The sequence below is a fragment of the Macrosteles quadrilineatus genome, unplaced genomic scaffold (genome assembly GCF_028750875.1).
Source record: "Macrosteles quadrilineatus isolate MER2022 unplaced genomic scaffold, UCM_ALF_1.0 Scaffold_3__2_contigs__length_128488019, whole genome shotgun sequence".
Lineage (NCBI taxonomy): Eukaryota > Metazoa > Arthropoda > Insecta > Hemiptera > Cicadellidae > Macrosteles > Macrosteles quadrilineatus.
The window spans coordinates 3125599-3138701 of NW_026542596.1; the positions used below are offsets into that span (position 1 = coordinate 3125599).

Genomic DNA, 13103 nt, shown 5'->3' on the forward strand with positions numbered 1-13103 from the left:
AAAAGTTTTAATGTTAAATATTTTATGTATGGATTTAATTTTGACAATGCACCTATTCTAAATGTTATGACATGTATGGAATGTTTTGTGCAAATAAAGTCTATGTCTATGTCTATGTCACTTTGAGATTACAGTAAAACGCCGATTATCCGAACGCCGATTAACCGAATCGCCAATTATCCGAATCGGCTCCAAGCTTAATATTAAAAATTAAAACTAAGTGCAAAAATTTGACCGACTGCCGCGTAGACACAATGACGTCGCCACCCCGCGCGGCGGTGTAGTGAATTGACATCGAGACAGCGTTTAGATGCGCAGAATGTACAGCGCATGCACCTGCAGCCACTCCCCCTACCCAATGACACGCGAACTATCGATTTTTGGCGGATTTTAGGTCAGTTAGCTCCTCCCTCTTCTATTGTGCGGATCGCTGATTTTTTATAGAGTTGTGAGATTGTCAAACTTGTGATCTTCATTACTGTATGGTTACGTGTGTTAAATAACCAAGTAAAATGAGTGCAAAACGAAAACGTGTTGTCCTATCGCTAAAGAACAAAGTGGAAATAATCAACCAACTAAAAAAAGGAGTGGCGGGAAAGGTATTGGCGGAGAGATTTGGTGTCGGGGCGGCTACGATTACTGACATAAAAAATAACAGTGAAAAGATTTTAAGTTTTGTGACTACGTTGGAAAGTGATGATGGATGTTCGTCACGAAAAGTGATGAAAAAGGCTAAAGATGAACAGCTGGAAAATGCAGTTTTTACTTGGTTTTTGCAACAAAGATCTATTGGACAACCGATTTCAGGACCTATTTTGTGTGAAAAGGCGCGAATGTTCAGTGAAAAAATGGTTGTAGCTGATTTTAAGGCAAGCACGGGATGGATACGCAATTTCAAGAATCGGCACGGCATTCGAGAATTGGATATTGCCGGTGAAAAACTTTCTGCTGATAGTGAAGCTGCTAATAAATTTATGGAGACATTTAAAAAAGAAACAGAAATGTACGACCCTGATCTTGTGTATAATGCTGACAAGACTGGTTTGAATTGGAAAGCTTTGCCAAGAAAAACCCTAGCATCTAAAAGAGAACAAAGTGCTCCCGGACACAAAGTCAGTAAAGATCGCGTCACTATAATGGTCTGGGCTAACTCTACTGGTACCCATCGCCTTCTTTTATTATTGATCGGCAAAGCAAAGAAGCCACGGGCTTTTAAGAACGTAGCCAACTTACCAGTGACTTACACCAACCAGAAGAATGCTTGGATGGAGAGCACTATTTTTTTGGAGTGGTACGACAAAACCTTTATTCCTCAAGTGAAAAAATTTAAACAAGAAACAGGAAAAAAGGGAAAGGTTCTACTTATCATGGACAATGCGCCAACGCATCCTTCACTAGATCTTCTCGTGAGAGAAAAGGGGAGATTTAAGTGTCTCTTTTTACCTCCTAACGTGACAAGTCTGCTCCAGCCCATGGATCAGGGTGTGATTGAGTGCACAAAACGTCTTTACAGACAACAGATGCTTCGTAAATTGCTCCTAGCTGAAGAGAACGACGAGGAACAAGTTTTGGATTCGTACAAAAAAATAAACTTAAAAGACTGTTGCTACATGATTGCAGACTCCTGGAACATGGTTAAAAGTGTTTCACTTAAACGGGCGTGGAACAAAATAAACGGTACGTCGACAAAAGAGCAACTCGAGTTTGAAAAGCAAGCTAAAGAACGAGAACTAACTGCTGAAGCTGCTGGCGTTGATGAAGACGAACCGGAATTGCCGTCAGTTGGGGAGTTAGTAAACATGGCTAAGGAGATTGCGGGTTGTTCGGAGTGTGATGTCGATGATATGGAAGAGTGGTTGGAATGTGATAGGAACGATCAAGGATACCAGATAATGACTGATGATGAAATCGCTGTGAGTGTCATGGATGAACAGGACAATGGAGATGAAAGCAATGAGACCGGGGGAGACGAAGATGCAGGAGACGAAAGTGTACCATCACATAGTGAGGCGTTTACGTGCTTTGACAACGCCCTCAAATGGATGGAGCGGCAACCAGAGTGCGTGATTTAGCTGCGCGGAAACGAGCTACAAGGTCACGGCAACTTACGCTGATCGAGATGTACAAGTAAGCGTTGTAAAAGAACTTTTTGTAAAGAACTTTATATTGTACTGTAGTTTTGTTTTTATAAATATCAGCATTTGTTTCTCTACTTGTACTTAAATTCAATTTAACATCTCTATTATGTCTTAGTTATCCACTCAATAAAGTTCATTCGTTGTGTAACACTTTCTTTTTCTTTATTACCATTCTGTGTCTGATTATCCGAATTTTTGATTATCCGAATCGACCCCGGTCCCAATTAATTCGGATAATTGGCGTTTTACTGTATTTTTGTTTTCAGCTACAATGGCTACATCATCTGCGAATGCTAGAAGGTTTATTTTATCAGTAAGTCTTGCCCCTCCTTCACTATTTCTTGTTTTCTTGAGAGCTTCTTCTAGTGCTATATTGAATAATAATGGCGATAGACCATCACCTTGTCTCACTCCGGTATTTATATTAAATGTATCTGTATATTCTTTCCCTATTTTTACTTTCCCTTTGGATTTGTTTATACACATTTTTTCCAACTGAATTTTATTAGGTAATCCATACTTTTTCATCATCTTCCACAGTTTATGTCTGTTTATTGAGTCGTAAGCTTTGCTAAAATCAACAAACATTACATATATATCTTTGTTGTATTCCCAATACTTTGAGGTTATTTGTTTTAGAATAAATATTTAGTCTGTTGTTGATCTCCCTTTCATAAAACCTGCTTGGTGGTCTCCAAGTCTGTTTAAGATAAGTTTAGATAGTATTTTGTATTTTGTATTTATAAGGGACTAGCTGTAACCCGCGGGCTTTGCCCCGTTTAACTTCTTCATTTTCAAGATTATCTCGTTCGCATGGCTCAATCACGTCCTGGTTGAAGTTTGTTCGCTACGCTCACTTGCCTTCAGGTTAGCTCGTTCGCTACGCTAACTCGCCTCCAGGTTGAAGTTCGTTCGCTACGCTCACTCACCTTTTGGTTGCAAATTAGCTGTTGTCATAAATGTAAAAGAAATAATAGTGCTGCACCCTGTTGGTAATCCTTGTAACTTTAATGCTATTGAACATCACAGAACATAACCAACTTGTTTAATTGAAACAGCTGTTAAGATTCAATAATTCCATTTCTCATAAGGTTAACATGGGAAACTCCAGAGCCACTGGGGCGGAGCCCGAAAGGATTTTTGAAATAAAAATATGCCTATATGTTAATCGGGAATGTGAGCTATCACCATGCCAAATTTCAGCCCAATCCGACCAGTATTTTTCACGTTCACTTGTCACAAACATACATCCATACATCTAAACTTTCTCATTCATAATATTAGTAGGATATACCTCTATAATTTTTGCATTCTAGTTTGTCCCCTTTTTTGTGCAGTGGGACTATTACTGCTTCAGTCCACTCTTTTGGCATTTTCTCGCTTTTCCATACTTGTAGAATCAGTTTGTGTAGATGGATGAAAAGTTCTTCGGTTCCATTTTTCATTAATTCTATTGGGATCGCATCTTCACCAGGAGCTTTGCCATTTTTGAATGTTTTTAAAACGTCCTTTATTTCTTGTATTGTGGGCTTCAAGACCCGCTTGGGAAGATAATTTTGATTCTAGTTTTTTCTCAAAATTTGTTTTTATGAACTATTTAATCAAAATGCTCAACTGATATATATGCATTTCACACAAAATCGTTATCATTTCGTGTTTAGGATATGCCCATGGGATGGCTGGTCCTATGTGAAAACAATTTTCAACTTGTTGCAAAGTCAATTTTAAAATTATTGTCAAAACAGTTTTTAAATTGTTGTAAAACTGTTGCAATATGGTTGTAAAACAATTTTTGAAATATTTTAAATTTTGCCGGTTGTCAACTATACTCATATTAATAATATTTAAATAGATTCAATACTAGGGCCTATAATCCTTATATATAATTCTGTAAGACAAAATCTTTACCAGAAAATTTTGGACGTCTGGTAAGTCGCAGAAAAGTGGGAGGGGTCTTAAATTAAAGATCTTGACCCCAGGGACTCGGGAAAAATAGCAGAGTTTCCATAAAGTTACCAGAAAACGTGATATAACGTAAAATGTTATCCATAAGAATAGCATTAGAAGCCATTTTCTGCTAATTTTGTTTACTTCATACAGCTGATCGTGATTTATCATCAAGCCAGTACGCAATGTTAACATTTGGATTATACTTATTTGCCAGTAAGTCCAGCAATGTACTATATAAAACCAGGGATAACGTTACCTATAATAATTAAGACTTTTTAGTTACGTTATATAGAATATGGAAATATATAATTTTACCGTGAAACTTTTCAAACTTGTGTTTAACAAGAAATAACCACATTGAATAAATAATTAACGAGCTACCTTAATAAACCAGTATTTATTCACAACCAATTATATGTTTGCTGCCTTTATAGTGTGGCCTTGCTTCAGCAGAGTTAAATCTATGTAGTGATTCGAATGATTTATTGAAAATAACATCAACAAAGACAAACAACAAACTGTTTTTTACACAAAAGATATGGCATATATACAGGGATATCTATTCTGACACATAGATAATATATTTCTTTGTTTGTTTAAATATTAGAATAATTTGTTTTATATTATTGAGCATTTTGGGGACTTATGTCCCTACACGCCACTAGTACTATATTAATTTGGTCTCTTCCTTATTCTAGATTTAGGGTTTTACAGTAGTGAGACAAAAATCCGAACCAATTGGTAGGTAGTTCACATTACTGATTTGTTCGGATTTTCAAACATAGCCTAGAAATGCCTAATAGACACATAATTAAACCTTCAGTAATAAAAATAACAGTTCTAGGATACAGTGAATGAAATAAAAACAATGAGTTTTGTGCTTAGGTATTTTTGTTACATTACTGTAATTCGTTTCTTGAAAAAATATGTAAACTTTGACTTTATACATTGGAATCGAACAAAACACAGACTGGCTCGGCACATTCACTCATTTCCCTGCCAGGCGCTGACTCTTTGGCCCGTGAAATTGTAAAACATCTGTTGTCTCCGTGCTAATTTCCAATATTTTCAAACCCTCAGGAGCAGTTAAGATTTTTGACGTTTCAGATTTTTGACGTTTGGATTTTCGACTCTCTACTTTATCTGATATCACTGCAAGTACAAGAATTGAAGGGTACACTGTTCAAACTTCATACCATGGGAATGGTTAAACAGCACCATCTACTTACCTTTTTAGCAACTTTCTGTCGCACTTTAGCTATTCTCTTCTTTTTAGGCTGTAGTTTGGCTACCTCTTCAATTCTTTTCGCCTCAGGAAGTGTGTCTAGGTAGTTTGCCATCTCTAACTTGTAATGTTCATGCATCTACAAAACAAACAAACCTTATTGCTTCAGCTAAGACTATAAATCCCTTTTTAGTTTAAGGGTATCATTTGGCTTTATAATCTATAAGTATTAAGTATAAAAGAGGATGTTTGTATATTTGTTTGGCAGTGATAAACTCAGACACCGCTGAACCGATTGCCACAAAACTTGGTACATACGTGTAGAATTTCCTGGAATAGGTTTATACACCATCAATTTCGTGATCCGTCCAATCGGCTCCGCCCCAGTGTCTCTGGAGTTTCCCATGTTAACCTTATGAGAAATGGAATTAATGAATCTTAACAGCTGTTTCAATTAAACAAGTTGGTTCTGTTCTATGATGTTCAATAGCATTAAAGTTACAAGGATTACCAACAGGGTGCAGCACTATTATTTCTTTTACATTTATGACAACAGCTAATTTGAAACCAAAAGGTGAGTGAGCATAGCGAACGAACTTCAACCTGGAGGCGAGTTAGCGTAGCGAACGAGCTAACCTTAAGGCAAGTGAGCGCAGCGAACGAACTCCTACCTAAAGCCGCGGTCACACTAGGCTGTTTAGTAACCGCTTCTAACCAGCCGCTGGTAATATTGCTGAATATTGCCAGCAAGCAGCCTAGTCTGACCCAGAACCAGCGGCCGGTGAATGCCAGCGCGATAGTGTTTACTAGCCACAATCAGAAGTTGAACAGGTTTAACTTTTGAGTGCTGCCTACCCTCCGCTGGCAGTCACGTGATCTCAACGATCACATAAGGCCAATAGATGGAGCATGTTGGCCGCGACGTGAAGCCAGTATTTTTCACTAATCTACAACAAGATGGCGGCTGCCGGCTGTGATGACCCCTACTAGCGAGCGCAAATTAGTTAATATCAATGATATTCGTGACAATACGCCTTTGTGATATAAATATATCTATTACTAACACAATGACCTTCAAAATACGCTTTTAATTTTTTTTCTAGCGTTTACCGTTTCTTAGAAAAAGTTAGTTTACATAATTAACAACAAAAACTTTTTGGGCGTTACAAAAATTCTGAAAACCTACAAATTAATTAATAATATATGTATCTATATTGTATTAAAGTTTGATAAAGTTCTGACGTCTGGTTTACAGCGTATGAAGTTTCAAAGTCACATGATATTTTTTGAAACTCTTAAAACAACACTCTTTTATATTCTGACTATCATATACATTTTTATTATAGAGCAAAAAATATTCATTTTTAGACAAATAGATAGAATAAAACGATGAACAGATGAATGTACACCATGTTTATCTGAGTAGATAAGAGACCCGTCTGTTTATACCGTTTATTCTAATGTTTACTGCGACACGCACACACCCTCGTGGCGAGCGCGAGCTTAAGCCTAATGTCCTTGATCGTCGCCAGTTGATTACGGTCTTACAGTGGTCAATGTTGCTGTGAGTTGTGTTATGGTTAAATATTTTATTTTATCATAGTTTTCAATGTTTTATTCTTAACTCTAGCATGCCTACTTCGTGTGTTGCCTACGGGTGTTTCAACAAAGGGAAAATAGAGGGGATTACTTATCACTCGTGAGTATATTTGACTTTACTATTATATGAAGTTGTATAATATTACATAGAATGGCTGAATGAAAATTGAGGCTGAATTCACGATAAGTATGGTTAAGTTAGATGTCTTACTGACATTTTTTAAAACTTTAATGGTGATTTTTCATTTGCTGCTCTAGTGTGTTCACTGTTTTTAATTTATGGATAGCAGTGTTTTTCTGAAAATAGCATAAAGTTGTCACGATAATGAATATGCAAAATGAACAGAACAATCTTTATCTTTAAACTAAAAAAAGGGCTCTAACATGTATACTTCCATATCTGTTATTGGTGTTCCATTTACAAACTGCTCGAGATTATAATTTAGTAACACCACTTTCAAATCACCCTGTGATTGTTTTAAACGATACCCTGATGTCTGGCACTTTTACTAACCCACACTCTTGTTTACAATAATTCTGTTAATTCTTTGGTAACATAATTGATTGAAGCATTCTCACCATATTAAAGAATCTGCCATTTTAGTAGCGCAACATCACGTTTTTTTTTCTCTTCCAGATTTCCGAAAGATTACGATACTAAACAAAAATGGATAAACGCAATCAAAAGGAAAGATTGGCAGCCGAAATCGCATAGCAGGGTATGCTCTGAACATTTTCGGGAAGAAGACATTGACCGTACTTCACTGTGTTATGTGCGTATTCGAGAAGGGGCAGTACCTGCAATTTTTAAAGCTTTTCCGGAGGAGACGCAGGTAAAAGAACGTCGTCCTTTAAAAAGGAAATATGTGCCTGAAGCAAGTACAAGTACATCTGGTACCAGTTTCTCACCAACCAAGAAATTAAAAAAGCAGCTAGAATTGACCAGGTCAAGACTCTTAGATAGCAAAAAAAAAGTAAAGACATTGCAGCAGAGTAAGAGAAGGTTGATTAAAAGGGTGGCAAATCTGGAAGCCATACTAGAGTCTTTAAAAAGTAAACAAAACTTTTCATCAGATGACTGTTCATTCTTAATGTCGCTTTCTAAAAATTCCGAATGCTTAATTAAAAGAGCTATTGGAAAGACACAAAATCCTCATTTGAAGAAAGTTTATGATGACAGACTTAAATCTTTCGCAATTACATTGCACTTTCTGTCCCCAAAAGCCTACTTGTTTGTTAGAAAAACGTTTAACACGGCTTTACCCCACCCCAAAACTCTAGGACGTTGGTATTCGAGTGTTAACGCCGATCCTGGATTTTCTAAGGAGGTATTCAGAGCGCTAAAAGAGCATGCTAGTAATGCACCCAAACAGCCAGTTTGCTCGTTGATCTTTGACTGTATGGCCATCAGGAAAAAGTTGGAATGGGATGGCAACCGGTTCCATGGTACCGTAAACGTTGGTGACACAGATATTGATGTTGACACAGCCCCAGTTGCTGCAGAAGCACTCGTTTTTCACTTGGTCGCCATTAACTCTTCTTGGAAAGTACCACTTGGGCACTTTTTTGTCGCATCGACAAAAGGCGAACAGCTCAGTGGCTTGGTAAAACAATGCCTTTGCCTTCTACACGAAACAGGAATCAAAGTTGCTTCGTTGACTTGCGATGGAACGGGGTGCAATATAACGATGGCCAACAAATTAGGATGTTCTTTTGAAGCTAATAATTTAATGCATTGCTTCCCCCACCCTAACACGGAAGAATGTGTCTATTTTTTCCCTGATCCTTCCCACATGCTCAAGTTGGTGAGGAATACTCTTGGCGATTATAAAGTTTTGTTTGATAATGAAAATCGGCGTATTGAATGGCAGCATATTCAGAAGCTACATGACCTCCAGCAAAAAGAAGGACTTTGCCTCGGGAACAAGATCACAACAAGTCATGTTATGTATGCCAAACAAAAGATGAAAACAAAATTGGCTGCACAACTTCTAAGTGCATCTGTCGCTGACTCACTGGAATACCTATTTGTAAATAAAGTCGAAGGGTTCGAAAATTGTTCTGGTACGATTGAATTCTTAAGGACGTTCGATATGCTATTTGACATTTTGAATTCTAGAAACATTGCAGCTAAATACAGTAAACAAGCGCTCTACCCAGGGAATTATAAGAAACACTGTAACTTCCTTCTTAAGGCAAAAGAGTACATTTCAAACCTAAAGTATGGAACCACTCAAGCAATAGTTTCGTCACCAAGAAGAACTGGATTTCTCGGCTTTATAACTTGCATAACAAGTACTCTGGCAATGTATAGTGAATATGTCGAGTCTGTTGAAGGTAAAACTCCCTTGCTAAATTATTTGCCACTTTACAAATTGAGTCAAGACCACTTAGAACGTCTTTTTGGGTACCTTGGGTGCTCGTGGCGGCTATAATAATAATCCTTCATCAAGAGAGTTCACAGGATCATTCAAACGAATCCTGCTGCACAGAGAACTACAGGAATCAAATACTGGGAATGCTCTTATTTTAAATAGGACGTACATTCTTCCTCTGACAAAGAAGAGGAATGAAGTAGTAGAGATAAATTGCTCAACTCCTGGATGGAGGTCTCTAGAAGATTGTGATATAAGCAATGAAGATGAAAGCGATGAAGTTTTTCTAACTCTTGTGGGAAACACTTCAAATGTGCATGTCGACATCGTTGAATACATTGGAGGCTTTGTCGTTAGATCATTAAGAAAGGAAATTATTTGCAAGAGTTGTATCGATCTACTGCTGGCAAATGCGACAAACAAACTTAGTTTGATTCATGCCAAAGACAGAGGTGGACTGCTGCAGCCCTCCGAAGGGGTAGTGAAACTTTGTTTGATAGCAGACACTGTTGTTAAATACCACATTCAAAGGGGAGACATTAGCAGTGTAAAAAACCTTGTTGAAGTAATGTTAGTTTCAGTTATGAGAAAGTGTGTTGAGGTGAATTTTTTCCCCGGAGAACATTGTTTTGAACAGGAGCCAGAACAAAATCACATCATTCTTTTGATGAAGGCAATATGTAAGAAATATTTCAAAGTGAGGTTGCATCATTATTCAAAAACACTAAGCGACACCTTACATAAGGCGAAAATAAGACGGCATCTATTGAAAACAGTCACATTTATGGGCCAGTAAAAGAAGTAATCTTGTATGTCAATCTATGTTCCTCTATGTCTTATTGATCTCATGTGATCGTTGGTCTCATTCTATGTAGTTGTATATTATAATTTGTTGTTACGTGCTTAAGTGTTTTAGTCTATTTTGTTTTATTTCCATGATTTTTATTCAGTGTAATTTTATATTCATGCCAGAATATGTCAAACTGTTTGAGAAGGTTATTATTCAATTTTATAAAAGTAACATCAAACTGTTTATTGATTTATTGTTAATTCTCAATATTTTCTATTACAATTTATCTCTTCCGTACCGCGGTTACTAGGTATGTTACTTTCCATTACTTTGTTTCACAAACGTAGTTGTTTTTCTTCTTTGAGCTATTGTAATTCAGATAGTGCCTTAACATAATGTACAATTTTATGACTCATTACCAACCAATTTTGTAGCTGTGATTTTATGATTTCCGTATTAAACCCAGTTCAAAATCAATTTGTTCTTTTCAGTTAGACAATAATCGCCTTACTGAGTGCACATCTTTGCAAGTTCGTTTATTAATTCAGTGGTAAAAAACTGTTAGGTACTAATAAAGAGTATTCGGATCGTTTATTTCAAAGAATACTTTAATGAATTTCTATATCATATAAAATCAAATCTAGCGTATAAGGCATATTTTGAATTCCAGGGCATAATCCTAGTGTTTTGGTTTGAAGTAATCTGATTTCTATAAAATATTATTCATAAGTATGAGTATTTTTACACAAGTGTTTTCAGTGCAAACAGTTATGATATAATTTCCACTAATAGCTATTAATGTTTAATCATTGTACGCACAATGCCAAATGTTATAACCACAGTAGTATCATAATTGTGGATTCTAGTAGGCCTGCCCGAAGCGACACGAAGCGCCGCGGCGGGTATCGAGTATGGTATAACCAAAATTACAACCAAACTATAGCAGCAAAAAATTTAAAAAAATATTATCAAAAAAATTCAAATCTTTAGCTACAAAATCCACCGTTTCATAACTTACCTGACCAAAAAATAAAAATAGTAGCCGACGAACTATTTCATGTCATATCTCAAAACTCTTTTAAAAGTTTAGACTTTATATGAATATTTAAAATAGAAAATACTAACTTTTAAGCTTTTATTTAAAACCAATAGTGTCACAGACTTATTGACTTCACTCATACGAAGTTTCAACCATATAACTCAAGTCTAAGTAGGCTAAATGTCGAGTTATTTTGAAGCGGAACATTGAGTTTTCGTGCCGTTTTTATCGACATCTAGCGCTTCTTTCCTACAACAAGATGGCGGACCTGGCTTCACCTGCTTCAATGTTAGTTAGATAGGCGTGCTCCATCTATTGGTCTTATGTGATCGTTGCGTGATCTCCTCGCTGGCACTAGCCAGCCAATGTGAACCCCTAGTAGCTAACAAGCGGCTGGTTAATTAACACGTATATAGTTTGTTTTGCAGTTTTGGTTTCGTTTACTGTTTTTCCTATTTATTTTTGTGATTAACAGTGAATATAGTTGACAGCAACAAGTGGACAGGTAAAGACATAATTACATTCCTAGATATATTTCGAAATTATCCTTGCCTGTGGGACCCTTCGACTGCAGACTACATCAACAGAAATGCCAAAACTAAGCTTACAAGGAGTTACTGGAAAAACTTGAAGAACAAGGACTTAAAGCAGCATTGAAGAAAAAAAAAAAGTTTACGCGATACGTATCGAAATGAAGTTTATAAAAAATACCAAAGAAGAGTGGTGTCAATAGATGATATGGTGAAAACACATACACAACATAATGTTTTCAAGTCATAAGGAGCAACTGTACTAGCGGCTAGTAGTTGTATAATGTGAACCCTTCAGATCCAGCTGGCTGCTGGTGATATTACCAGCGGCTGGTTAGCAGCTAAACAGCCTAGTGTGACCGCGACTTAAAGGTGAGTGAGCGTAGCGAACAAGCTCCAACCTAAAGGTGAGTGAGCGTAGCGAACGAACTTCAACCAGGACGTGATTGAGCCATGCAAACGAGATCATCTTGAAAATTAAGAAGTTAAACGGGGCAAAGCCCGCGGGTTACAGCTAGTTTAATTTAAAAAGTTAAGAGAGACAAATATTTCACCTGAATGAAACCTCAGGCAGTAAAAAGACACAAAAATATATTTTAGTAATACTGAGAACAATTCCTACTGTTATAGGGACATCATCGTTTTTTTTTTTGTTTTTTTTGTGACCGCCGTAAAATCCTGTTTGCTTCCCGGGGTTATAGAAATATAATCATCATCCTCAACAATTTTAGCAAAATATTGAGCATCTCCCACGTTCACAGAAACATCATCATCGTACACCGCATGTGTGGCATAATAATGGAAAGTAAATAAACGAAACGTCTTATAACACTTAAAACTAGGGATGGACGGGTCCCGAAATTTCGGGAATTTTTCGGGAAAAAAATATTCCCGATTATCGGGACGGGATTACATTTAACTCGGGAATTTTTCGGGACGGGATTTGGTCCGATCGTCGGCTATTTTTCCGCTTCGCGAGTGCCGATAACGCCGTTATTGCGAGCGATAGGTCCGCAAACGCAAGAGACGAAGTCATACCAACGATCGTGCCGTGACCGCGAGTCATGACGACGATCGCGCCGTGACCGCGAGTCATACCGACGAGCGGAGTCATGCTGACGATCGAGCCGTGATCGTGAGTCATACTGACGATCGCGCCGTGACCGCGAGTCATACCGACGATAACCCCGTGACCGCGGAGTCATACCGACGATCGCGCCGTGACCGCGAGTCATACCGACGATCGCGCCGTGTCGTGCAATCAATCAATCAATCAATAAAATCTTTATTCAATATTAGTACTCTGTACATAGAATGGTGTCAATATTAATTAATACTAAGATACATTATAACTAAGATTGGTTAATACTAAGGCTGTTAAAACAAAAGATATAGTTATCGGCATGAAAAGAAAAACAGAACTAAAAACTTTCCTTACACATCATTTTTACATGGGA

The 13103-nt window shown here is 37.2% G+C and overlaps 1 protein-coding gene across 6 annotated transcripts in view; it reads right to left on the reverse strand.

Moving 5' to 3' along the window:
* LOC128990912 (nucleolar transcription factor 1-like) overlaps nt 1–13103 on the reverse strand; it is a 148431-nt gene that overhangs the window by 77671 nt on the left and 57657 nt on the right. For all 6 annotated transcript variants that reach the window (XM_054413567.1, XM_054413568.1, XM_054413566.1 and 3 more), the window contains one exon: nt 5318–5452. In XM_054413567.1, the coding sequence (XP_054269542.1) occupies nt 5318–5452 (135 nt within the window). The remainder of the gene's footprint in view (nt 1–5317; nt 5453–13103) is intronic.